This window comes from Tachysurus fulvidraco, chromosome 18 (genome assembly GCF_022655615.1).
Source record: "Tachysurus fulvidraco isolate hzauxx_2018 chromosome 18, HZAU_PFXX_2.0, whole genome shotgun sequence".
Taxonomy (NCBI): Eukaryota; Metazoa; Chordata; class Actinopteri; order Siluriformes; family Bagridae; genus Tachysurus; species Tachysurus fulvidraco.
The window spans coordinates 14365498-14391441 of record NC_062535.1 but is presented as its reverse complement, the minus strand read 5'-3'; the positions used below and the strand labels follow the sequence as shown (position 1 = coordinate 14391441).

At 40.0% G+C, this 25944-nt stretch overlaps 1 protein-coding gene across 5 annotated transcripts in view; it reads right to left on the bottom strand.

Moving 5' to 3' along the window:
- Positions 1-2807: 2807 nt before the first annotated feature.
- The window catches only part of dhrsx (dehydrogenase/reductase (SDR family) X-linked), a 48846-nt gene continuing 25709 nt past the window's right edge, over positions 2808-25944 (bottom strand). For 3 of the 5 annotated variants that reach the window (XM_027161749.2, XM_027161719.2, XM_027161739.2), the window contains 4 exons: positions 20897-20998; positions 17002-17209; positions 15187-15394; positions 2808-4477 (listed from right to left, as the gene is read on the bottom strand). In XM_027161749.2, the coding sequence (XP_027017550.1) occupies positions 4295-4477; positions 15187-15394; positions 17002-17209; positions 20897-20998 (701 nt within the window). In that variant the 3' untranslated portion in view covers positions 2808-4294. The remainder of the gene's footprint in view (positions 4478-15186; positions 15395-17001; positions 17210-20896; positions 20999-25944) is intronic. The other 2 variants (XM_047803379.1, XM_027161729.2) reach the window with 2 other exon arrangements.

Genomic DNA, 25944 nt, shown 5'->3' with positions numbered 1-25944 from the left:
TCAAATGTCACTTGTCACATGCTGTTGAAATTTTGGCTCATTGTCATTCATGTACATAAAACACGGCTCAGTGGAAATGGAAATACTAACAAGTTTCTCAGAGGAAAATGCTATTTGTTTATTACTAAACTTATCCTAATTAGGTTTATCTGCTCATACAGCTGCAGAACATGCTTAGAGAAACGTCTGGACTGTATACCTGAGGTAAGTGATGCTCAGGATTAGCAAGCATCGCTCTGATTAACAGCAATCAAGAGCTTTTTCCGTTCCATCCCCATTTGCTTTTCGGTCACTGAACAGTAGACGCTGTTCAAAATACAGTACGTGTAGCAAGTGGGCAATTTATGGGACATTCTGTAGCAAAATACACTCGCTTTTAAGAGGTAAGAGGTCTGGTTGAAAGGTGTGAGACACTGATTGGACCTCCTCAGAGGCTGAAGTGTGGCACACAGTAGCAGATGATCCCCAGGAGGCATGCGGCTGGGACAAATTGGCCCAGAGGTGGAAAGAGAGCATACATGCTGACTTGAGTAAAAGTGCTGCTACTTCTGGAGCAATAATTCACTTGAATGAAAGTAGGAGTAGAGAAGATAAGAAACAGATCAAAGACGATTAAATATGTTGCGTGTGGGATTTTTTTTAACACACCATCATTATAGACACTATATAAACCAAATGTAACGTAAGCCGACTAAAGCAGAATACCGGTGCAGTTTCAGTTACTTGATATTGATGCTAGCTGATGTTAATTCTTATATGTTACTAGCGATCAGCAAAGACGCCTTTTTCCTGTCAGGTATCTGTTCGGACGTTCTCTGTGGAAATATTAGGGGGCGCTTCGGCACCGTGTTGTGTCACGTGTTTCTCGCCTGGCCATTTTTACAACTCCATATTATACTTAGCAAACTATAGTCTGTAGCAGCATTCATTCATTCATTTTCTACCGCTTATCCGAACTACCTCGGGTCACGGGGAGCCTGTGCCTATCTCAGGCGTCATCGGGCATCGAGGCAAGATACACCCTGGATGGAGTGCCAACCCATCACAGGGCACACACACACTCTCATTCACTCACACACACACACACACACACACACACACACACACACACACACACACACACACACACACACACACACACTACGGACAATTTTCCAGAGATGCCAATCAACCTACCATGCATGTCTTTGGACCGGGGGAGGAAACCGGAGTACCCGGAGGAAACCCCCGAGGCACGGGGAGAATATGCAAACTCCACACACACAAGGTGGAGGCGGGAATCGAACCCCCAACCCTGGAGGTGTGAGGCGAATGTGCTAACCACTAAGCCCCCGTGCCTCCCTCTGTAGCAGCATATTTTAGCTACAGTATATTTAACAGCTGTTATTTGGTCAAACGTTGAGAGCTTTGGTTAGCTGACACTTTGTATATCTCATCTGACTGTATCTTTTGGAACTAAAAACTGCCCAAAATTACACACCCGCACTTTATTTATCACTCATTTACCACTCAGATAGATAAGATTAAAATGTACGAATCTCTACATCGTCATCTTTTTTCATTGGAATAGTTTAAAACCGAAGATATTTGAGAAATTGGAGGAGGTTACCTCATCGTACGTCACTCCCAGGCACTATTTATCCCTTGAATATTTACTATTTAACCCTATTTACCCCTTATTTAAAATGTGCACAGCTTTCAATCGGGTGTCAGATGCATTGTTGTTATTTTGCTTTGTAACATTAAAAAAAAAATACAGCCATGTTGAATAATTTTATTCTGGAAAAAAAAAATGATTTAAGTATACAGAAAAAAATTAGGATCCAATAAACCATGTTACAAGTAGAGTAAGTGGAATGATGGTTCTGTTGGTGATGTCTTTTAGGAACAGAGCACACGTTTTTACACAAAAACCAGATCATGACGCTTATTCCATACGCTTATTTAAGCTTTTATGTAAATTCCACCTACTAAACCTGCCGTAAAAATGCGGTGAGACATAAAGGAAAGTTTTCCTCCTTGTATATGCTGGAATTATGGGTTGCCAGATTGAATCGATGCTTGATTTAAGGTGAGGTGGAAGTACGGTGTGTACTGGTGGGTCGGGTCTCGAGAGTGTCTTTAAATTCAGCTCAGTTATGATGATGTGTGAAAGATGCGAGAGCCGTGTGTCAGGACTTCAAACGGATGGGTTGGATTCGCCCACACTGCTGAGGGAAAACGTGACCCATCAGCCTTTGATGACTCACGTACTCCTACGGTGAAGAGCCAAACACACACACACGACATTTTTATGCCATTCAGCATGAGAACACGTGGCTGATGTACGCAGTGCAGGTTCCAAACCAAACCCTCCATACTTTTTGTCATTCCACAGAAATAAAAAATCATTGTAATTCTCCACCCACCCACACCGCACTAATTTCAAGGTTTCTTTTTGAAATTTCGACTCGAGGAAATGTGTTTACTATTTTGCATATTTCTTTCTTTTTCTTTTGTTCTTTCTTTTTCTCCCTTTGTTTTTCTTTCTCCCTTTGTTTTCTTATATATCTTAATTTTTTACTATATTAATTCTCTATATTTCTCCTTCTGTTTACCTTCTGCTCTATGTTTATGTTCTGTAAAGCTGCTTTGAGACAAAGCCCATTGTAAAAAGTGCTATACAAATAAACTTGAATTGTTTTTCTCTTTCTTTCTTTCTTTCTTTCTTTCTCCCTTTGTTTTTCTTTCATTCATTCATTCTTTCTTTCTTTCTGTCTTTCTTTCTTTCTGTCTTTCCACATCACTCGACTGAACACTTCGCACCGTTTATAGACGATCAAACCATTCTCAGTAAGCGGTGGTTGCCTTTAATAACCAAGAGCTTGTGCGCAATTATCTCCTTCTAAACCACGTTTCTGATCAATCCTCAATACCGTTTCGGATTTATTCCTTACCTTCTTATCCCTAGCTAATTAAACCGACTGGTAGCCGAGCGAGGAAGCAATCACGCAAGGGCTGCAATTACGGCTGTAATTACCCTTTACGTTTGGGATAAAAGCCAAACGGCTTCGACTAATTATCGAGCGCAGATCGTATCTGCGCCGGGAACGTAAGAAATCCAGGCTTGTGATTGGTTAAAATCAGAGGAATGGAATTGACACAAAGATGAACAGTTAAGCGTACCGTTACAGCATTCTGAGCACATGATCGATCGACTCATTGGTCACTTAATTACACAGAAATACAGACACTGAACACGGTAACATTTGACACAGATACAAGTGACATTTTCCACAGGGTCGAAGCGGTCACTTTGTATTTTATACAATGGAGCTAGAAAACTAGAAGGCATTTTTTTTTCTATTCATTTCTTATTTCTTTCCATCGCTTCATTCATTTCATTTACCCAAAATAATTACTTAATTCCACAACGACACCATGACCAGCTGGATACTCAAGACTCGGTCGAGTGTCGACGTCTTCTCTCGAATGGGATGAAAAACAAACAAACAAACAAACAAACAAACAAACAAACAAACACTACAACTGTTCAGACACTGCAATCACATTTTTTTCAAACACATCACAGTCACCAAGATAAACAAAATAATAAAAAGAAACGAAAAGGAAAAATTCGACCAGGAATGAGTAGCATCGATGCTACGTAGAATTAAAGGAAGAAAAAAAAATGCTTTATTAAATTTCCGGTGCTGAAACATTTCCGGTTGAGCGCCTGCGATGTCTTTCGATCGGTCATTAAAGAGTTAGAGGATGCTTGATTTAACAGATAAAGGAGCACACGGGAACATGGGAATCCACCGAAGACGGCACAAGACGAGATTTTTTTGTCCTCCGATGAAGGATAAAATAAAAACAGAGAAGCAGAGAGAGAGTTTTTTTTTTTTTGAGGCGATACATAACCGAGATCCACCGGTCAAGTTTTTTTTTTGTTTTTTTTTACCTTACAGTAATTTAAAAGCCACAGCTTGGCAAATCAGTAGAACATGTTATTGCATTGATTCTGGATCTTAGCGTTAATGTTAATGTTAGAAAAGTTCTGGTAGTGCAGAATGATGATCCACTGCGCTTGTAAATGGTACACGACCTGTCCTTCTGTTTGTGAGGAATTATTTACTTTCAGACAGAAGAATCAATCTTCAACGATTTCTACAAAAGGAGGAAGTTAGAACTCCTTCTGCTATCACACAATATACCGAGTAGGAGACAGAGTGCAAAATGAAACTGCCAGCGTCGTGGATGGTGGTAATCGTGACCAGAACGCTCATCCACGAGGAAGATGTTTGACTCTTCCTCAGGCTTCCTGAAGCCCCACCATGGCACAGCTCTTGGTCCACAGCTTTTCCTGCAGCCGCTTATCGTAGGAGCTCGCAGAGGAGATCTTCTTCTGGCCGTTGTACAGGTACAGGCCGCCGACTCCCTCCAGCTCAGACGCGACGGCTGCGTACACGGTCGTGGATGCTCCTTCGGCCGGGGTCTGTGCGAGAGAGAGAGAGAGAGAGAGAGAGAGAGAGAGAGAGAGAGAGAGAGAGAGAGAGAGAGAGAGAGAGATGCTTTTTTAAGAGCCAGCTTTTTTTCCTTTGAAAGGAACACCCACAGACACGGAGCATTAAATATTGGTTGAAATTAATATAAAATCTGATTAGGTAAAGAAAAAAAAAGTATAATGTGTTTGAGCATTAATGGTGGACTACAAAAACATTAAAAAGCTTTTTAGAGTTTTTTAAAGTGCTGCTTGTTTTTATTCTAACAGCAAAATGACTTGGCAGTGAAAATGTGGCTGATAGATTTGAGGTAAAGTGCTTGGTTTTCTAAAGAATTGCAAATATTTCAGGGCTTTCCTGCCATTATACACTCTATATACTTCACTTTATATGATAATTTACTGTTCTACAATTAGAATGAAACCCTTTACAGCTATAGTGTACGTAAGGAAGTAAATAAAAGTGGTGCTGCATCATAGCATCCGTCCGTCCGTCCGTCCGTCCTTTTTCTGTAGCGCTCATTCTACAGAGCGTCTATAACCACCTACACCTTACAATCCCTATAAACGTACTGATTTAATTATTAATTATTTAGAGCTATGGTGAGTTTTCATTTTTAGAGTCTCGAGTGTCGGCGTCTTTGGACTCGTCCTTCGAGTGAGACGCTTCGGGACAATGTGCTTGAACGCTCGGAAGCTGTTACACATATATAGCTGTTACTATATAAAAAGGGCAAACAGCAAAATTGTTTGGCAAACAGAAGAAAAAATATATAAGAGAAGCGATATTAAAACAGGTTCTTTTTGTCTGTGTGTTTCACCTCAGACCCTGTGAGATCACGACGCAGGCGGTCGGTTAGTTCCTGACCTCGGACGGATCAATTACGGAAGCTGCTCGGCGTCGTGGAACGCCTGTGGCATGGCCTGTGCTTCAAAAAGTCAGCCCTGAGGCTGGGCGAGCACGGGCAAGCAATTTCCTCTCTCCTGCCTTCTACTTTCCCATTTGAGAGAATTTGGATTAGGGTCAGCGAGCCTTTACACAAACTTTCCCTTGGCCAAGTGGAATCAATATGCCAAACAAAAGAGAAAGAAAAGCCGCTTCTGAGGTGGCCGTCGCCACACACACACACACACACACACACACACACACACACACACACACACACACACACACACACACACACACACACACAAACACACACACACACACAGTCTGCATGCCTCGAAAGAACAAGCTGCTAAAATGTCTCCGAGAACACGAACTGTTGCTGAAGTCAATACTTCACCCAAAAGGCAGGCGGAGATTCACCTTATTCTCAGAGAAAAGACACTTTCCTGCTGTTTTCTCCTGGAGTCATGACCAAACGAGACTGGAAACCACTGAGATAACAGTTTATTAGTATTGAATACTGGAGACTTTACTCATTTTTATTGCTAAGACAGGGAGACGAAGAGAGAGACAGAGAGAGAGAGACAGAATAAGAAAGTGAAGGGGAGACAGACGGGGGGGGGGGGGGCAGAAACAGAACGTTTTGCTGAGGCAGACAGACAGACAGACAGACAGACAAACACAGAGTAAATGTGTGTGTGAGAGACAGAGAGACAGAGAGGGAGAGAGAATCGAAGTCAAAACACACAACATAAATAAATAAATAGCATCTTTTTGTACACATTAACGTGCTAAAAAGAAACAGGAGACTTAAAATCGTTTAAAAACGACTTTTCCTTCATGAACAGAGCAGAAAGCTTCATTTTTACACCACCTCATCTCAAAAGCAGCAAGATGGCCCACAGAATTATAAAAACAAGTCAGTCATCACTCTTGATTTGACAAAGGCTTTGGAAAGTGCGGTAACATCGTGACTTTTCTCTAGAGAGCTTTCTCTCTTTTGTTTTTCCATTTCTGCTGAAATCGATGGCCACTTTTGCCTGGTCCCAAAATAACATTTAACAGCTGATAAGTAAAGCGATTCTTACCAACAAACTTAAAACCGAAGATAAAAGTCTCCGTTAAAAATGCTTCCTTAAAGGAGTTAAAGAGTGGGGTCCTGTTGTCCCTGCAGTGTGAGAAGGTTCCATACAAAGTGTCCAGTTTTGCAGGCTGTTGTCTATCTGCAGTCTTTCCACATTGTGCAATAAAGTGCATGCTGTTGCCTGCCAGCTGGAAGCTGTCTGTATAAACAGCAGACGAAAGGCCGCTGTCCTGTTTTGCAGGTGTATCAGTACTTACCCTCCTTCTTCCTTGGGGAGTTACAGCACACTCTGTAGCACCCAGTGCTTGTCCCAGAAGTCGTCCACCGGTACAGCCTGCGTCTCAGCCAGAAGACATGGAAGAGGATCTACACAGGCCGACTTTTGCCAGAAACTGGCAGCTATTAAGTTATTAATGACTAAGGGATGAAAATTCTGTTGTTATCCATTTTCATGTTGCATCACTTTTACTCCAGTTTACCCTTTGTGGAGGACAATACATTAAAATCATCAATTTCATTAGAACTTGCACATTACCTTGTCTGCTAATAAAAACGGTTACATCATCGGGATAACCAGATAGGTGTATTGCATCCTTGTGATTTGGTATGTGAAGGCCATATAAATGTTTCCTTATCTGTTGTAAAAGCAGTTCTATGGCAAGAGAATACAGCATGCCAGATAGAGCGCATCCCTGTCTTACCCCCCCATATTAACCTTGAACGGAGTGCATAAGCTACCATTAACTTTAAGTATGCTCTCCACGTCCGTCGCTGTAAAGAGCCTTTAACGATGTTTATAAAATCCTGGCAAAAGCCAAAGGCTTTTAAAGCTTTCCACAAGTATGGACGTTCAACTGTGTCAAAACGCTTTTTGTTGATCTAATGAGATTTACCCAATGTCAAAGTTCAGCAGCTTAGAGACCACGAGAATGTCCCTAATGAGGGACACGTTGTCAAAAATGTACCTATTAAAGACACAGTAAATCTGGTCTGGATGGATGAAGTGGTCCATTACTTTATTCAGTCTATTAGCTAGAGCTTTTGAGAGCAGTTTGTAGTCAGTACAGAGAAGCAAATCTGGGAGCCGGTTTGTAATGTCGGTAAGGTTAAAAAGGTGAGGACTGCCTTGCGAAATCTCAACGCTAGCCTTCCTTCAGCCAAACTGTTATTAAGTACCTGCAGCAGGTCCTCTCCTAGTACATCCCAGAAACCATCGATCCCTGGCGCTTTCCCTGGCTCCATACCCTGAAAGGCTCTATGCAGTTCCTCTAGGGTTAGAGTTCTACATGAGCTTCTTCAGATACCTGAAGCAAGTTGTTGAAGAAAACACTATCCTGACTGTGTTCTGGCTCGAGTTTGCTCGTGTACAGCTGTTTATAAAAATAAACCGCTCTCTTTCTTATATTCCTGGGGTTATTAACCTGTACCCGTCTTTTTTTTTGTCGACTTTTATCCTGATTATTCAGGTTGGCTTAATTAAGTAGTCTACAGTTTTTTCTTTTTAGCGGCGCTTTAAACACTACGAGCTCTGTCTCCATTTCACCGCCATCATCCCACTGATTATTTTCCAGTTGTTCCATGTCGCTGTTTGTTATCGGTATGCAGTGTTGATGTGTTTTTGCTCGTATCCGTGTTTGTCGGCTCCGTTGAGGTCGGTCCGGCCTTTGCAGGCCCACCAGTACATTCCTCCTCCACAGCAGGTTTGGTCTCAGCCGTGGGCTCTGCCTCGCCCGAACCGGCCCCAGAAGGGCCCGCGTTAACCGGCTCAGCTGAACCGCTCTAATTTTCTACATTCTTTTTAATATTTGTTTTGTTGAGACAAGTGTGAACTAGGTTTCCTGTTTTCCTGCAAATTAAACATTTCATTTTTTAAAAAAGTAATTAAATTCATCCAACCAAAACCAGTTTTGTGAAGCGAGTTTTCCTTGGCGAGAAAGCGTTTGTTTTAAAGTGTCATCGCTAATATCCGGAGGGACATTTGAAATCGTCACTTTTTTGGATGACATTGAAAGAGAGAGAACGAGCGCGAGAGCTCCGTCAATAATAGAGCGTTTAACCGGTTCAGCTACATTTCTCAACCGTGCAGAGTAAAATCACTATAGCGTTATTCGTTCTAGACGCCGACAAAATGGACTCATGACCCACCACATTTAGTACAACTAAACAACACTCTTCTACACTCAGGGATGTCATCACTTTCACCTCAGGAAGCCGCGTGAGAAGCCCTAAACTCCCTGCACCTGGGGCTGCCATATGCATAAACACCAACTATACACCAACCTCAATAAACAACGAGAGAGAAAGAGAGAGAGAGAAAGAGAGTCAAAGAGGGAGAAAGAGAGAGAGAGACAGAGAGAGAAAGAGAGAGAGAAAGAAAGAGAGAGGGGGAGAGAGAGAGTCAAAGAGAGGGAGAGACAGAGAGAGAAAGAGAGAGTCAGAGAAAGAGAGAGAGAGAGAGAGAGAGAGAGAGAGAAAGAAAGAGAGAAAGTCAGAGAGAGAGTCAGAAAGAGAGAGAGAATATAAAAACAAGAAAAAGAAAGAGGTAAAGACATTACAAATCCATGGTAATAAAGAATGAAATGAAATGATAGTTTGGATTCAGAGAGCACAAATTACCCCACAGTTCTTCCCTTTAAACTATTTGAAAGCAATTTAAGGACGCTCATATCAGATGCCACAGCTTCTGACCGGATCTCAGCATGTCTGACAGAAATTTCATCATGGATGACTGCTCATCAGTTAAAGCTCAATCCTAGCAAAACTGAACTGCTGTTCATCCCAGGTGATTCATCCCCAGGTCACGATCTTGCTATATCCTTGCACTACGATCTGATCTCCCCTTCAGCCACAGCTCACAACCTTGGGGTAACCATGGACAATCACCTGTCCTTTTCCTCTCATGTTGCAAATGTGACTCGCTCATGTCGGTTTCTTCTCTACAACATTAGAAGGATTCGGCCATTTTTGTCCACACAGACTGCTCAGGACTGGATTACTGCAACGCACTGCTGGCAGGTCTACCTATGAACGCAATCCGTCCTCTGCAAATGATCCAAAATGCAGCTGCACGGCTTATTTTCAACCTCCCAAAGTTCTCGCATACCACCCCACTGCTGCGATCCCTCCACTGGCTTCCAGTAGCTTCACACATCAGATTCAAAACACTGATGCTGGCCTACAAAGCCAAAACTGGACCAGCTCCCTCTTACCTCAAAGCCCTCATCATTCCTCGCACTGCACCCCGCAACCTCCGATCTACCAGCACTGCTCGACTGGTTCCACCATCTCTCAGGGTAAGAGGCAAGTACACTACAAGACTCTTCTCTGTTCTGGCACCAAGGTGGTGGAATGAACTTCCCCTAGCGGTCCGGACAGCTGAGTCACTGGCTATTTTCAAGCGGCGATTGAAGACCTACTTACTCAGGAAACACTTCAACTAGCACTTCTTTCCTTATCTTTTGCATTTAAAAAAAAAAAAAAAAAACCTTTGACACTTTTTCATTGTAACTTTGAACAAATGTTTTAAACTCATGGTATCTTAAGTATGTAACCTAGTGAGCAGCATTAATGTGTTCAATGTTAGAGATTTAAGCGCTTATGTACGTCGCTCTGGATAAGGGCGTCTGCCAAATGCTGTAAATGTAAATTTAAAATTGAATAGGACACAAAATCGTAGGACAGGTCGCACCGAGTAAAGCAAACGTCTGGATTAAATGGACGTTCAGCCGCAGTAATATTATCCACGATACGCTCTTCCAGAGTCAAGAAGGTCACATAAGGTTACAGTGTGAATGTGGACAGTGAGAAAAAAACCTCTCTTATTTAAATGCTCCGTGGTCAGAATTCCACCCTTTAAGACTCCAGACTTGTTTGGCCTTTAACTTGATTTTCCAACTTCACTGTAGTATAATGTATAATTCATAGCTAACTTAATAATAACCCAAATGACTCAACAATATTACATAAACACGAGACACGTCTTTCTCTGTCTCTCCCCTTCTCTCTGTACCAGAAAATTCTGTCACTGACTGAGACGATGCTAAAAATACCAAATATTCCAAACAACTAGTTACAACTCTGAGCTTCACATTACAGCTGCTGTATTTGTCTTTTATTGTTTTAATGTCCGGATAATCTGTCAGAAATCCCCCCTCCCCCCCTCCGACACCCTTTTCCCCCCCTGATGCCTTTCAAAATAATTTCCTGATGCGCGTCCCTAATTTCTTTGTCTATCCAGTCGTGAAATGATCCCTGATGCTTTACATCCATTATTCATGATCGTGCTGCTCGGTGAGATTTTAAGGTGCATACCTTCCTGCATTGCATGGCGTGTGTCTGAAAAGCCAGAAATGAATAAACAGATGGAAAAGAAACAATTTTGGACTGATCTGAATCGTCAAATGTTTGCTGTTTGCAAGTGTTTACATTTATAACAGCAACAGACAAATGTTTAGATGTAACTGATATTTCAATATTTTTCACATTAATTGAATTCCAGAAAAATTCAGAAGAACTTGTTTATGTTTAAATAATAACACTGAACTCATAGAGGGCCACACCTCCTTCAGTGAGGCCACACCCGTTGACTGAGACCACACCCCCTTCACAGACACTGAGTCACATAGGCCACACCTCCTTCACTGATACTGACTCAGAAGCCACACCTCCTTCACCGAGACTGACTCGGAGGCCACACCTCCTTCACTGAGACTGAGTCACAGAGGCCACGACTCCATAACTGAGGCCACACCTCCTTCACTGATACTGACTCAGAAGCCACACCTCCTTCACCGAGACTGACTCAGAGGCTACACCTCCTTCACTGAGACTAAGTCTCAGGGGCCATGCCCTATTCACTGAAACAAAGTCAGGGGCCACACCTCTTCCTCTGAAACCGAGTCACAGATGCCACGCCTCCTTCACTCTGACTTACGAGATGAAAGCACATAAGGTGTGTTAAATAAATAAATCATATTAGTGAATCATATTGAACTGCTGATTCTTTTTACAGCCATGACTCTTGAGGTTTTGTAATATACACTCTGTGACGCTCAGATACGAACACCAAGATAATATGTAGGGACATGGTAGCCTAGTGGGTAAGGTGTTGGGCTACCAATCGGAAAGTGTGAGTTCGATTCCTACGTCCACCAGGTTCCCACTGCTGGGCCCCTGAGCAAGGCCCTTAACCCTCAATTGCACAGTTATATAGAAATGAGATAAAAAAAAAAAAGTAAGTCACTCTGGATAAGGTCTTCTGCTAAATACTGTAAATGTAAATATGCGAAAGGTTTCACCGCTTCTCCTGCACGTAAGACGTGTGTATGAGAAGGAAAATCACCATGGCAATGAACATCCCAATGAATCAATATCAGCACTCATCATCTTGACAAGAGCAGGAGTTTCACGGAAATTAAATACGGATGAGAAAGATAAGTGTGATTTTTTTTTTGTCTGAAGGCCACTAGAAAGGCTGCCGGTTTTACAAGCCACTCTGAAGGGTCCTTTCATGTCAGCATAATCACCTCAGAGATTCTGAAACCAGGCTTCCGAATATGCATAAAAAAAAACCTAATAAAATGCACAGAGTCACCTGATTTCCAAGCATACCACAAACCACAATATAGAAAATGACCAAATTTGACCATTTTACTATATTTTACCCAATCATTTAAAGCGAAAGCAGCCACCCACGATTAGCCCCCCACCCCCATCCCAACCACACACACACCTACAACCTCTACAAAAACACACAAACACACTTATCTTCTTCTGATGTGCAGACATAAAATAAATGCAATTATCCTTCACCTCGTATACACATCGCGACGACCGACTATACGATTTTCTAGTTAAATTCCAAGGGACCAGCTGGCCTTGTTGACAGCTACGAAAACAAATGCAGCAATTAAAAGACCGGAAAGTGGACAGAACAGTGTCACATCCCAGGTTGAGAAGAATCATTATCATATTACAGCGTATTCCGAACTGAGGGCTGGATCACAGAGATAAATGCTGCAATAACCACACCATTTCCATGTAAGTCATGTCAGTCCAAACACAATATCATGTTATGGATGGCTTGGTTCCTGGTAAAATAAAAATTACTACCACCCTTCATGGAAAATTAAACTCTACCACTGGAGATATACACTTGTACAGGTTATCCGGATGGTTTCTGTGGATGGTTATGGGTTCATAGTTTCTAAAAGGATATTTTTATGTGGAAAATTACCTGATGAGGAAATATACTGAGGAGCGCTACATACTGTAAATATGGCTAAATATATATATACAGTACTGTGCAAAGGTTTTAGGCAGGTGTGAAAAAATGCTGTAAACAAAAAATGCTTTCAGAAATATAAATAACGAGTGTTTGTTTCTGTCGATATACAAAATGCAAAGTGAGCAAACAAAAGAAAAATCTAAATCAGATCAATATTCGGTGTTACTACCTTTTGCCTTCAAACCAGCATGAAGTGATGGCACGACCCCCACAGAGCCCTGATCTCAACATCATCCAGTGTGTCTGGGATTACATGAAGAGACAGAAGGATGTGAGAAAGCCGACATCCACAGAAGATCTGTGGTTAGTTGACCAAGATGTCTGGAACAACCTACCAGCCTGTGTAAGTGTACCTAGAAGAATTGCTGCTGTTTTGAAGGCAAAGGGCAGTCACAGCAAATATTGATTTGATTTAGATTTCTCTTTTGTTCATTCACTGCATTTTGTTCATTTATGAAAATAAATGTTTAACACTTCCATTTTTGAAAGCATTCTTTGTTTACAGCATTTTTTCACACCTGCCTAAAATTTTTGCACAGTACTGTATATAAAAAAAAGTTTCTGCATTTCTCCTGAGAGTTTTCTATGTTTTCTGATAGAAAAGTGTATATGATTATTCCATAGTTTTAACCAGATTAAAAAAGGCAAAATTCCTGGCACCTCACCATTAAAATTTAGCCTCTTTGCGTAATTTCTAAATTAGAAACACCTTCGTATTATTATGTCTGAGATTCCTTTTTAATTAAGATCCCGGTTTTCAAGTTACGACTCAGTTTCATTACATACTGTAGGCTGACATTTTTTTTTTGTCCTGCAAATATTTCCATCTTGATTAGCATTTGCCTTTTGGTTAATTATCTTGTTTAAAGAAATACATCATGTCTTGACCTCACGGCAGAAGCAAATTGCCATTTGTGTTTTAGGAAGAAATATCCTGGTACTTGAAAATACAGGAATTTTTTTTTTAAATCCATTTTGGTTTTAGAGTAAAATCACCCAAAGTGTCGGCCGGTTCTCCTCGTACATGGTGTCTATTCTCAGTTTTATATTTATATTTTCAGTAGTAACAGCAAGCTTCTTGAATTGTTTGTGTAGAAAATCTCCATTCGTCGGAAGGGTGCCAATATTTCTGGAGCTGATGGAATGAACTCGGTTAAAGAGCCATGCCGAGTTCTGTAACCAATCCAAAGTACAAGCGATTTCTTACGGCAGTGATGAAAATTGTGTTCTAGGACAGACGTATATGAACGTAAGCAATATATTAGTGCAATGGGGGTCTCAATGGGAGTATTTTGTCTCAACATGGAATAAACTCTGTCATCGTTAACGGTGATCGTTCGAGCAAAACCGAAAAAATTTATCGCTAATAAAATAAGGCCGTAGCCGAGTAACAGTTTTACACGCATTTGTTCTAGTTATGCTTCATTTCCACTGAGAAGGACAAGAGAACAGCACATAATATTGATGCATATGGACAATATGACTGCTCTTTGACTTTTTTCAAGAGATTTCAGCATTACAATTAATCCAATTTAAAGGCTTGTCCTTTATCCTACCTGTCTGTGCTGTAAAGAAAAGAAAACCTGAATGAAAACGGATGTAGAATTGTGGGATATAGAAAGAAAAAGAAAAAAAAACCAGGGAAATTACCAGCAGGGTGAAGGAGAATTAGGGGAAGAAGTTATGGTATAGAGTTTCTGTCTAGTCGGGAGCTGCTTGTTGGCAGTGGCAACTCTTTAAATACACTCTTTATGTGTATTAGGTTATAATTCAGTAAACAATTGGGAAAACTGAAACTGTTTTTTGTTTTAATAATCCTTTTTAAGTTTCTAACGTGTAATAGGTCAATCGGCTTGACCATGAAGGAGAGTGATGTGGTGCTGCACCAGATGACCTGGCCTCCACAGTCACCGGACCTGAACCCGATCGAGATGGTTTGGGGTGAGCTGGACCGCAGAGTGAAGGCAAAAGGGCCAACAAGTGCTAAGCATCTCTGGGAACTCCTTCAAGTCTGTTGGAAGACCATTTCAGGTGACGACCTCTTGAAGCTCATCAAGAGAATGCCAAGTGTGTGCAAAGCAGTAACCAAAGCAAAAGGTGGCTACTTTGAAGAACCTAGAATATGACACATTTTCAGTCGTTTCACACTTTTTTGTTATGTACGTATATAATTCCACACGTGTTCATTCGTAGTTTTGATGCCTTCAGTGTGAATCTACAATTTTCATAGTCATGAAAATAAAGAAAACTCTTTGAATGAGAAGGTGTGTCCAAACTTTTGGTCAGTACTGTACATATATATATATATATATATATATATATATATATATATATATATATATATATATATATATATATATATAAAGATCACATAGGTGTAATACTCCTGTTTCAAACTACAGGCTAATAAGAACTGTAGAATGTTTTTTTCCCCTTCATCTTACCCTGAAGAGCATTTTAGCCACAGGTTTTTTGGCAAGCTGAGCAGGAGAACACAGGTTCTGGTACAAGTCTGTGTCCACCATGCCAGGGTCCACGGCGTTGGCCGTTACCGGATCACCTCGAGCCCACAGCCGCTCCTGCAGGTTGTAGGTGAAAAGCACCAGTGCCAGTTTACTCTGTGAGTATGCACCATGGGAACTGTAATATGACCTGAAACAGAGCGAGGTAGAACAGAAGAGCCTTTTGTAAAACTGAGCAATCGTAAATACTCCAAATTTATTGCCTGCATCACAGACACGCTACAAAATACATGGCTTTCGACTGAAATAGCTACAAGACGAGCACTATATTCTTCACTGTGCTTCCTAACTCCCTATACTTCAGATAAAAAATCCAATTATTTTACTCTTTTTTTTTTTACACGTTAGCAGAGAACCATCCTCAAATCTCAACACAGGTAAAGGCTTCATTCTCAGAAAGACAGACTCCTCCGTAAGCTAAACCGTCCATTATTCAAGCTCATGCCGCTGCTCACATTCGATGTACAACACGAAGAGTCATTAAACGGATACACAGTGTGCCGCGCTAGCCGTATTTCATTTTCTCCCTCGTCTGTATTTAATGCCGTGTTTGTAGTCGGCTCTGGTTGGAAGCCGACAAACGTCCAGTCAATCAATAGACACATAAGGCTCAACTGTGCATGCTGTGTTATAAGCCTTGTGTCCTTGAGCGGAAAGGAACAACAATATGCAGCTGCAGCGAAGAAGGAAACCTCTCGAACCCAAAAGCAATAAAAAAAAAACATGCACAGGGAAGAACAAGCAAACAGAAATGGTACATTTTGAAGTGCCAGGTCTCCTCTGGCGCCGGTTGTGTCTTGACCGGTGTAGGAATAATAAAGTGTTTGATTTGACACTCAAGGACAAAATCAAAGAGACTAAGCTTTTGGTATGGAGGTAAAAATATTTCACAGGCTACACAGTTCCTTCATTTATAGTGTTTTCTCTGGATGATTATTAAGATATGAGATGAAAATGCAGCGTGTTATTATTTATTTATTTTTTTTAGGTCATGCACTCGTTCATTAATCACCAATCACACACTTAAATAAAAAAAATTGAGAATAAATAAATAAATATATAATTATAAAAGCCAAAAAGTGGGATAATGTATGCCTTTACTTTCACCTCCCTCCTTGTGTTTTAGAGTCGTTTCTGAACCCAGGTTATAGAAGACACGGCTTCATGAAGACAAAATGCTTCATAAATAAAATTCCAGGACTTTCCAGGACTATAAAAGCAATCCTTTATTTCTTCAAGCAATACTTTATTTCTTCTTTATTTAAATTCCCTAGAAAATGACAAATAATGTATTTTACAACTTTGCACATTTGTCATGATATTTACACTTTTCCAGCCATCTCTTCATATTCACTATAAGGTCAGGATACTCCATAGGAGTTAAAGGAGCTGTCAGTTAAAACACGTGGGCGAATAGGGTAAAGAAGGGGAGGGGCTTAAGGGGTGTGTCATATTTCGAGTGATAGGATAGTTTTTGCATTCTATTTACAATAAATGCTTTTAATTTATTTGGGGATTTCTTCTTTATTGACTTTCTTGTAAGTCAAGAATTTTTAATCACTTTTTAAGCTTTTTAGACTTTGTAGGAACCCTGTAGGACTTTGTAGCACCTTGTAGGAACCCTGCCAAGAGCATTCAAATGTTTTGGTAAATCGCTTTGGTAAATGTTGTTATTTCAGTAAATGTTGGGGAGAGTTAACAAACAGAATATTTTAAATGAAGTAAGGCTTGTGTTACCTGCCCTGCAGGTCATTTAGATCAAGTCTTCCTCCATAGTGAGTGGCTGAGGACACTGTGACGATGCGGGAGAACCTCCTGCTCTGCCCAGAATCTCTCAGCATGTCAAGCAGCAAGTTGGTCAACAAGAAGTGGCCCAAATAGTTCAGTCCAAAGTGCAACTCAAATCCATCCTCGGTCTTCCTTTCTGGGACCAGCATAACACCAGCTAGAGATGTTAAAAACACAGAAAAAGGTTAGAGTATTATCTCTGAAAAGCAAGAGCATTACTGGGAGCTCTGTTCCTTTTCATTGGTTATTTCTGTGGGGGGGATTTGCTTTAATAGACCCTAAAACTATAACATGCAGTGAAAGTGAAACTCAGGGGCTGTTAAAACACAGGTTTTCGTCCTGAACAAAAAACGATGCACATTACTAGTGAATATTCCGAGCCATAGGAGGGAAAGTGGCTGACTAAAGTGGCTGTAAAAATGTTTGTCAGATTATCAGAGGATTTCTATGAGGGTACCCGAGGAGCGAAGGCTGGGTCAGGTACAGTAACTCTGGGTGATTGTTTCACTGGCCCTCTCACGTCATTGACCCATTTAGCACATCCAGAAGGACACTTGGGTTGTTCAGTTGCTGAAGCTGAAGAGATTTTGTCCAAAGAAATATAACAAAGCAGCCAAGACTGCAACTTTCTGTGAAGTACTTTTTTCCTTAAAGTAAATTGGTGGTGCCAGTTAAGGCTGTGTCCTTTAAGTACATTTCAAACATGAAGCTCTGGGACTTCTGGTTCCTGAGAAACAAGCCTGCTACAGACGATATTTGAAGTGCTTACAATGCTCATTAAAATGTAATATTCCTCCAATAAAACAAAGTCCTACGTCATCTGGTTGCTGAGAAATGAGCCCCCAGATGCCCCGGTTTGAAGCTGTGTATCTCCAGAATGGCACAATGGACACGGACAAAATTTCAATAGACTTGTGAATATGCTTCAAAAAAGAGCCTGGAACTGAAGAGAGAATTTTACCTCAGCCGTTGCCCTGAAGGTCTAATTATATCCATTATGAGTTTTTTTTCTCATTTTCTAACCAATTTGACCATCTGCCAATTCCTGTCCACCTGCCAGCTCTCCTCTATCACTCAAGAGCTAGTGTTGCTGTGATCATCATCGGAGAGAACATGGCCAATTTTGCTCCCTTGGCCCCCGGCCACAAATTTTCCGTTCCACCAGAGAGATGTGGTAGCTTAAGGCGTTGGACTACAGATTAGAAGATTTTGAGTGTCCACCAAATTTCTCTGTATAAAGGCTTCTGACAAGTACACAAAATTTACCAGGTAAAAGAGAGAACCATTAACCAGGTTCAAGTTCTGTAGTAGCTTTTATACCTTTCTCTGAAAATGTAGAGGTTATGACGAACGAGTGTCAAGCTAACTCCAGGCTACGTTCACCTTGACCCAAACCTCCATGCCTTGACGCAGAAGCTCGCTGGAAACCATCTTGTGCAAGGTTCCATTATGAACAGGAAGTGCTGGATAATTTGCCACACAGGAGAAATCATTATGTCATGGAAATAAATCCGTGCCAAAGATCAAGCTCCCTCCTATTGTCTTTGTGCACAACCCATTCACGGGAAAGAGCATCCGCTTTACGACATATGCTCCATCATAATTGTGCTCTTCAGAGAATTAGCGCCTGGCTCCCTTGAGCACATGGTAATCAGGATTACAGCAGTGCTCTGTCCCATGATGAATATAAAAACCAAAATGATATTGAAGCTTTTTCCTCTTTTTAATTATACAAAGAGCTGTCAGCTCAGATGCACCCGTACCTCTGCAAAATAAAGCACGTGGTTGTGGTAAAAAAAAAAATAAAAAAAAAAATTAAAAAACCCAGAATCTGCATCCATTGACCAATCAAAATTCCTAAGTGTATCGCTTCTGTGTTTCTGATGAGGCTCTCGGGGGTCAAGCGATGGCCTTTCCGCATCATTAGTCCCTCAATGGGGTGGTACAGATGCGTTTGTCCTTCAGCTTTTATCAGCTGGATGGGACGTGTGCCGGGGAAGCAGAGACGGACAGGAGAACGAGAGAGAGAGAGAGAGAGAGAGAGAGAGAGAGAGAGAGAGAGAGAGAGAGAGTGAATTATTAATTCTCCACTGTTTGAAACAGGACAGAGTGTGACTGTTCCTGTCGTCTGTGATGCTCCCTGGGGAGATCTGCTAAATAGGAGCCATCTAGTTAAAAACAGATGACCCCTAAGGCCCCGAGGCCTTCATCAGACGATTCAGAAAAAAAAATAATACATTAAAAAAAAAAACAGGAGAGCTGGATTTCTACTGACAGTGTCAGGCTGAACTGTTCTTAATTGTGATTCTTGCTAATTTTGAAATCTTTGGCACAGTTTGTGAAAGAGCTCCACAGGCACTCTGGACGAGAAGTCTGTATTCAGAATGAAGGGTTAGAAGCTGCCCTGGGGTTTACATCTGGGGTTTTGGCATCAGGTTGCGATGAAGGCCTTAAAGTCACCTGAAACTTGTATGAAGATTTTTTTTTTACGTTAAATATTAAATGTCATGACGTGCTGCTTTTACAAAAAAAAAAAAAAAAGGTACAGACCGATTTCATGTACACTCTTTGGTACGTTTTTTGAATGCTTAATGGATGGTTGATACTTAGAACCATTTTAACAGGTTCTACTTAAAGAGTTCTTTACTTAAAGAGTTCTCCTAAAAGGAGAAATAAAAAAGGTTTCCTTCAATTACTCCCCCTTTTCCCTCGTCAAACAGTGCATGCATGGTCTGCATTTGCATACAGGACTGTAATAAGCTCTTATACTTTATGATATAATAAAAACCTTCAAACTTTCTGCACACAAAGCTTTATGAGCAAGTGGAAAACCCTCTGAGAGAAAAACACCTAAGACGACATGAGGAAGAAACCCAGAGAGGACAAAGATGTCCTCTTCTGGGTGACATGATAATGCTCATATAAATCATTACAGTATACAGGATGACTGTAATCGTTGTTCTTATTATTGACTTATCATTTGAGTGTTCAAGTGCTGAGCCTTATAGTTTGGGGGGAAAATATACATTAAAAATGATAATGATATGATAAAAAAAGGATCTTTCCGGTTGTTCCTGCCCTTAAATGGAAGGCTCTTAATAAAAAAACCTTAATACAAAGAGGTTTTGATTATTTACAAAAGTTTCCAAAAAAAAACCTTAAACTGTCAAAGGCTCTTCAGTTTGATCTTGTAGGAAAACCTCTAATGAACTTCCATGAAAGAAGCTTCAAGCACAGCCGCATGAGCAAGCTGCACATTTTTTGTGTCCCACTGAAGAAGGACTTGGAAACTGATGTGAATGATGAAGCCAATGGTCTTAAACATCCCATAAACAAGGAACATCACAAAGAACCTTTAAACAAACTTCTTTTGTCTTTCTGAAAAAAAAACTGAAGAATTCTTGGGAAACTTTAACTGGAAAATTATAATTATATGCGCATATATATATATATATATATATATATATATATATATATATATATATATATATATATATATATATATATATAAAGACATAACATAGTATACAAAGTACTAAAACTCTAAATTTTTAGAGGTAATAAAAAAATCGATCTTCCACCGTTATCTCTTCTTTTTGATCTTCTGGTGAATCTTCCAATGAACCTCCATGAAAGTAGCTTCCAAGTATAGCCTTGAGCATTTCTTTCAGGCTTTCAGTTTATCTCTCTGAAGAAGCATCGGAAGGTTCTTGAGAAAGTATGAATGATGTATTAAAATGATGTCAAGGAGAAACCCAAAGAAGCCTTTAAAAACGTTTTTTTTCCCCAATAAGTTCCGCTACTTTTCATTTATGATGCCGAGCGATCCGTTCCGGATACGTACCGTTATTGACGAGAATATGTAGAGGCAGTCCCTTGGCTTTAAATCTCTGCACAAACTGTCGCACGGACTGCAAGGAGGCCAAGTCCAGGCACATGAACTCCACTGCAAACAGAAGTGCACCACAAGATCATTACTAACGCAACTACATCCAACCATCGATCATTTAAATCAATATAGTGCCATTTATTATACAAGCTAACAAAGAGCTCAAACAGAAAGCCTGATTGTCTCGACTTCCATATCAACAAGAAAGCATTTGCGTCATTTAACAATGATCTGTAATCAGCTGATTAAGGACATTGTTTTAGATATATTTTAATTCGATGGCGAATTAACACAATCCAGTTTGAAATTGAAATAAATTAAAGCCCTCATAGATTTCTTTTTTTTTTCTTTTTCGACAATGCATGGTTTCGCAAAGTTTTTCCACATTTGCGATGCAACTTTTTTGCATAATTTTTTTTTAATTGGTCTAATTGTAAACACAAGTTTCTTTATTTAAACTCCTATCAGTAAAGACTAAAAAATGTTTTGTTTTGTTTTTTTTTAAAAAAAACATTACTTTTACATTACATTACTAAATTACTTTCAATGAGAGCTGTACTCATGTTCAAAGGTTTGGTTATGACTTCACACGACACACCAAAGTCCAAACCTGCACAAAATCCGAGGCTATTTTAAAATATTCCTCTGAATCTCTCAGAGCTTGCTTGATCACCAAATCCAGACTGAGCAAAAAAAAAAAAATTAAAAAGCACTTAAGAAAAACGCAAGATTCAGACTATTAAAGAAAAACAAGATTCCTATATACCTACAGCTTCATACAGATTCCCATTTTTATTATGTAAATCCAGGAAACTCACTAATATGACATGACACAGAGAGTGGGATTATAATCTTTTTATAACTGTGTACTACTGTATATGGTCTAGTTTGTCGAGTTGTTCACTGATGGAGACTTGAGTGCAAAACTCATCGTATCAGTTGCATCTTCATACTGTATGCAGAGCCGATCGGCCCTATACACTCACTACGTAAGTTTCGTAGGGCCCCGTAAATTACGCGAGGCCCCGCCTCCCCCTGCCTCATTTTACAGCGCGTGTTAATGTTTACTGTGTAGATGACAATATGAAGCGTAGCTATCCATCTGGCCATGAAAAGAAAAAAAAGAAACAAAATGAGAGTGAAATGCGAGAACAGCAATCAGGTAAACTCGTGTTCTCTTCAAGTTTGATGTCAGCAAGAGCAAATAACAGTAAAGTTAAGTTGATGTGATTCTGTCTCTAGTCTCTATCTGACTAGCTAAATTAGCTGTGCCGTGCTGCCAGTGGCTCACGGGTCAGGTAGGAGGGCCCCTTAGCAGAATTTTGCTTAGGGCCCCAAGGAGGTCAGGATCGGATCTGTTCATATGATCCAGCTAGAATCTAGAGCTGGCTAAGATCTAGCCTCTTGTCTTGTCTCATTCTGTTCATTGTTGTCTGGAATATAATATGATTGTGTGTGAGGGTGAGAGGGTTTTCACTCAGGTGTTTAGAAATGAAGGTTGCATTTTAATTTCTGGAAGTGATAACAATGTTCTCTGATAACCTGTTTGCTCATCCTTTTCCTTTATATCATCTGAGCAATGCTATTTAGTAGAAAATACTGGAAATGTCTTCTTTTTAATTTATTGAATGGAGGGATGCAAATGTTTGAACTCGACTGTGCAAGATTCCGCCTTCTAACGGAAAATCGATACAGTAAATTGTTTCTATCAGCAGGCTCTAACAATTTGCACGTCAAATAAACTCTTTACACTGAAGAAACGTTCACCGAGCCTGCTTAATATCGATCGTGCTAAGATCGAGATATTCGCATGGGTGAGAGGGATCCTAACCATCATTTTATGCAATCTGACTACTCCCCCGTGTCTCTGTTGGAAGGTGTGGTGGAGGGGGCTTTTGTTTATTTAACTCTGCACTTCCTCTTGCCCCCTGGTGTCAACTCTAATTAGTCACGTTGTTCATTCCATCAAGCTGAAGGAACCTTTGAGCTAATAACGGCTATGAAAGTTATTACACAATTACCAGAGCGGACACGCCTCGACTGTTCACGGGCACAAAGTGTCGAAAGCTATGACGAGGGTTAACTACGAATAAAAACGGCGAGACAGAAGACGAATAGAAACATGTCCGACTTCTACCTCAGAAACGCATTTGTTCATATTCGCACCTATTTCCTGTTCCATGCATGTTTTTACAGAGAGAAGTCAAGCTGAGTAACATGTTTTTTATTTTTTATATGTTACTGATGCTGACTCTGATTGGTCAGAAGTTGTTGATTAGGGTTTCTTAATTCAAATCATAGGTTTATATGTTATGTAGCTTTTCGAACAACTGAACAGCTTTTCGAATGATTATGTGGTCGATTCTCCACAGAAATGGATCAATACCTAATTTTTTTTGAGGAGAAAAAGATTTTCCTGAAAAAGTCTCAGATGGCTGCAGCTTTAAGATTTCCAACACAGAAAGGTTTTTAGGAAACTGAGGTACTTTTTCCCCCCTCCTTTTTCCCCCTTGGTAACATAATAAGCTTAATTTCTTTGTCTTTTCAACTTTATAAGACTTTTTTTTTTGCAGTTTTAGATTATCTGCTTTTCTAACTTTAAAAATAAATAAATAAAAGATTAATGTTAGCGAATCATGCTAAGTGCAACAAGTTTAATCTTTTCCCTGACAGGAAAATGTTAGCCTAGATAGCAAATGTTTACTAGCTAGCAGGCAACCCATTGCTAATAGCAACTACTTTCATAGAAATGAAGACATTAAGACAAACTGTAATTATGTAAATAGCAAAAAAAAAAAAACAACAACGAACAAACAAACAAACAAAAAAAAAACATGGCAGTAACAAATGACAACTGCTAACAAGTGCTTTTGTCTTAACATAGCGAGCTAACAGTTGGCCCTGCTGCCAAAAAAAATATAATACCCCTTAGCTCAAGCAAATCTATCTACTCGGAAAAGCTGGTGAAATGAAGTTGAATTAATTGAATTAATAAACACCATTGGGATAGAATTTATTTAAGATAAATGCTGTAAATATTAACTACAGTAACTATTTTGACTGTGAGATAGATTTATAGGTAGACTTTCAGGTATAAACAAAAAAAAACAACAACAGCTTGTTCTGTGCTTTATTCAGGGGTGAAATGTTTGTCATGGTCCTTTTAAAAAAATAAATAAATTTTAAAAAGTACACCTCATCACCCCTCCAGTTATATTCACATCATTGCTTTAATTACCTTAGCTATTCATGTTATGCTAATTCTGGTATTTGGCAGGTTCACTCCCCCGGCACACGGCACAAAGGCTGAGGAGAAACAAGGTCGCTTATAACAAAGTGTGCTACGTGGCTCGCCTCTAGACGCTAAGTGGATTATAGGTAGCCTTCGCCTGTAGCGGGCCTCTATGGGCGACGGGGTACGGAGAAGGTTTACTAGCAAATACAGCTGGAAAAAACATACGTGGAAGAAAAGATTATGTAATTTTCTTTGTTTTGAATTTGAAGGATGTTCGTTAGGAATAAAGAAGATTTCATATTACGTAATTAAATAAAAGCAAGTAAAATCGCATCTCAACAGGATAACTGAATACTGAAGATGAATAAATTAATAAATAAATAAATAAAAAACAAAGAAATCCATTAGTAAGGAACCGTACTGGATTCAGATAGACCCTATAACTGTGAGCGTTTTCTTCTTCTTTCTTCTTACATCCAAGGTGTAATTAAGTTACAGGACACTCAAGAGGAGGAAAAAACGGGGCAAAAACAACAAATAAAACAATTTCACTTCTGACTCAAATTCTGCATTGAACAGTTAAGGAATTTGAAAATAATTGGTAGCATTTAAATTTTTTTTGATCATTTTGCAACCAGTGATTTTGTGGAAAAAGAAAATTAAGGTCAATGTCACATTACAGCCTATAAAATTAGAGCTGACTGTAAAAGATGGACTTAACGGCAGATAAAATCCAGCTAAGCTGCAAACCAACGTGGACTATACACACACGTTACGTTCTGTTCTATCAGCCTTGATGGGTTTGTGTTTGTAAATGATCCGTAACAAATGATTTTTAGAAAATTAAAAATCAATCAGTTCAAAAATGGCTTTAAAAAAACCTTTCCAGCCAAATGTTTTAAGAATACACCTCTCTCTCCTTCCCTTGCAGTATCTCTCCCTCTCTTTCTCTGTGTGACTAAAACAACCTTTCTCAGTACGGTTAAACGACCTTGAAAGCCTGGGATCCGAATACGTTACGTTTCTCCTTCTTCCACCCCTGTATGTCAGAGCTACCGTAATTTACACATTAAATGAATTAACCATATCGCTCGCCAGCCAATCATGGAGCACGCCTCGGACTATATTAATTTGCATTTTAATCTGACTCTCAGGTGTTAATTGTCTCCTTGCTGTCTTGCTAAATGATTCAAAATGTCACGTTGAACTTTTGATAGGTAAAGTCAAAAACGATTGGATATGCAGAGGAGCCCGTACAGCCGATGAAGGACAAATGATTATTTCCCTAACAAGATCAGAAAAAAGGTCTAACTGGATTAGGGTTCTTCAAACCAGTAATCTAGCTGTCTGTTAAAAATAACAATAACAACAAAAAGAAAAAGAAAAAACACCACCACATTAACACCCCCATGGGGCGTCCTTGCTTGAGGAGACAATACACTCCCTGGTTGCTTTTTAGCTGGTGGGAACGGCGGGGGCTATCGATCTACTTCATCCACTGCTGGAGAAGGAAGCAATGAAGCACTAAAATATTCGCTGAGAGAAGTGACAGGACTGACAACTCTAGAAACACACACACACACACACACACACACACACACACACACACACACAAACCCAAGACAGTCACACTGTTGATAAACCGTTCAGTCGTAACCCTTTCACACTCTTTATCCACCAACAAACACTATCGCTATCCTCCCATTACTATAATGTATAATCAATACGTTATACACCGGTATTATAAAATCATGCTTCATATTAGCAT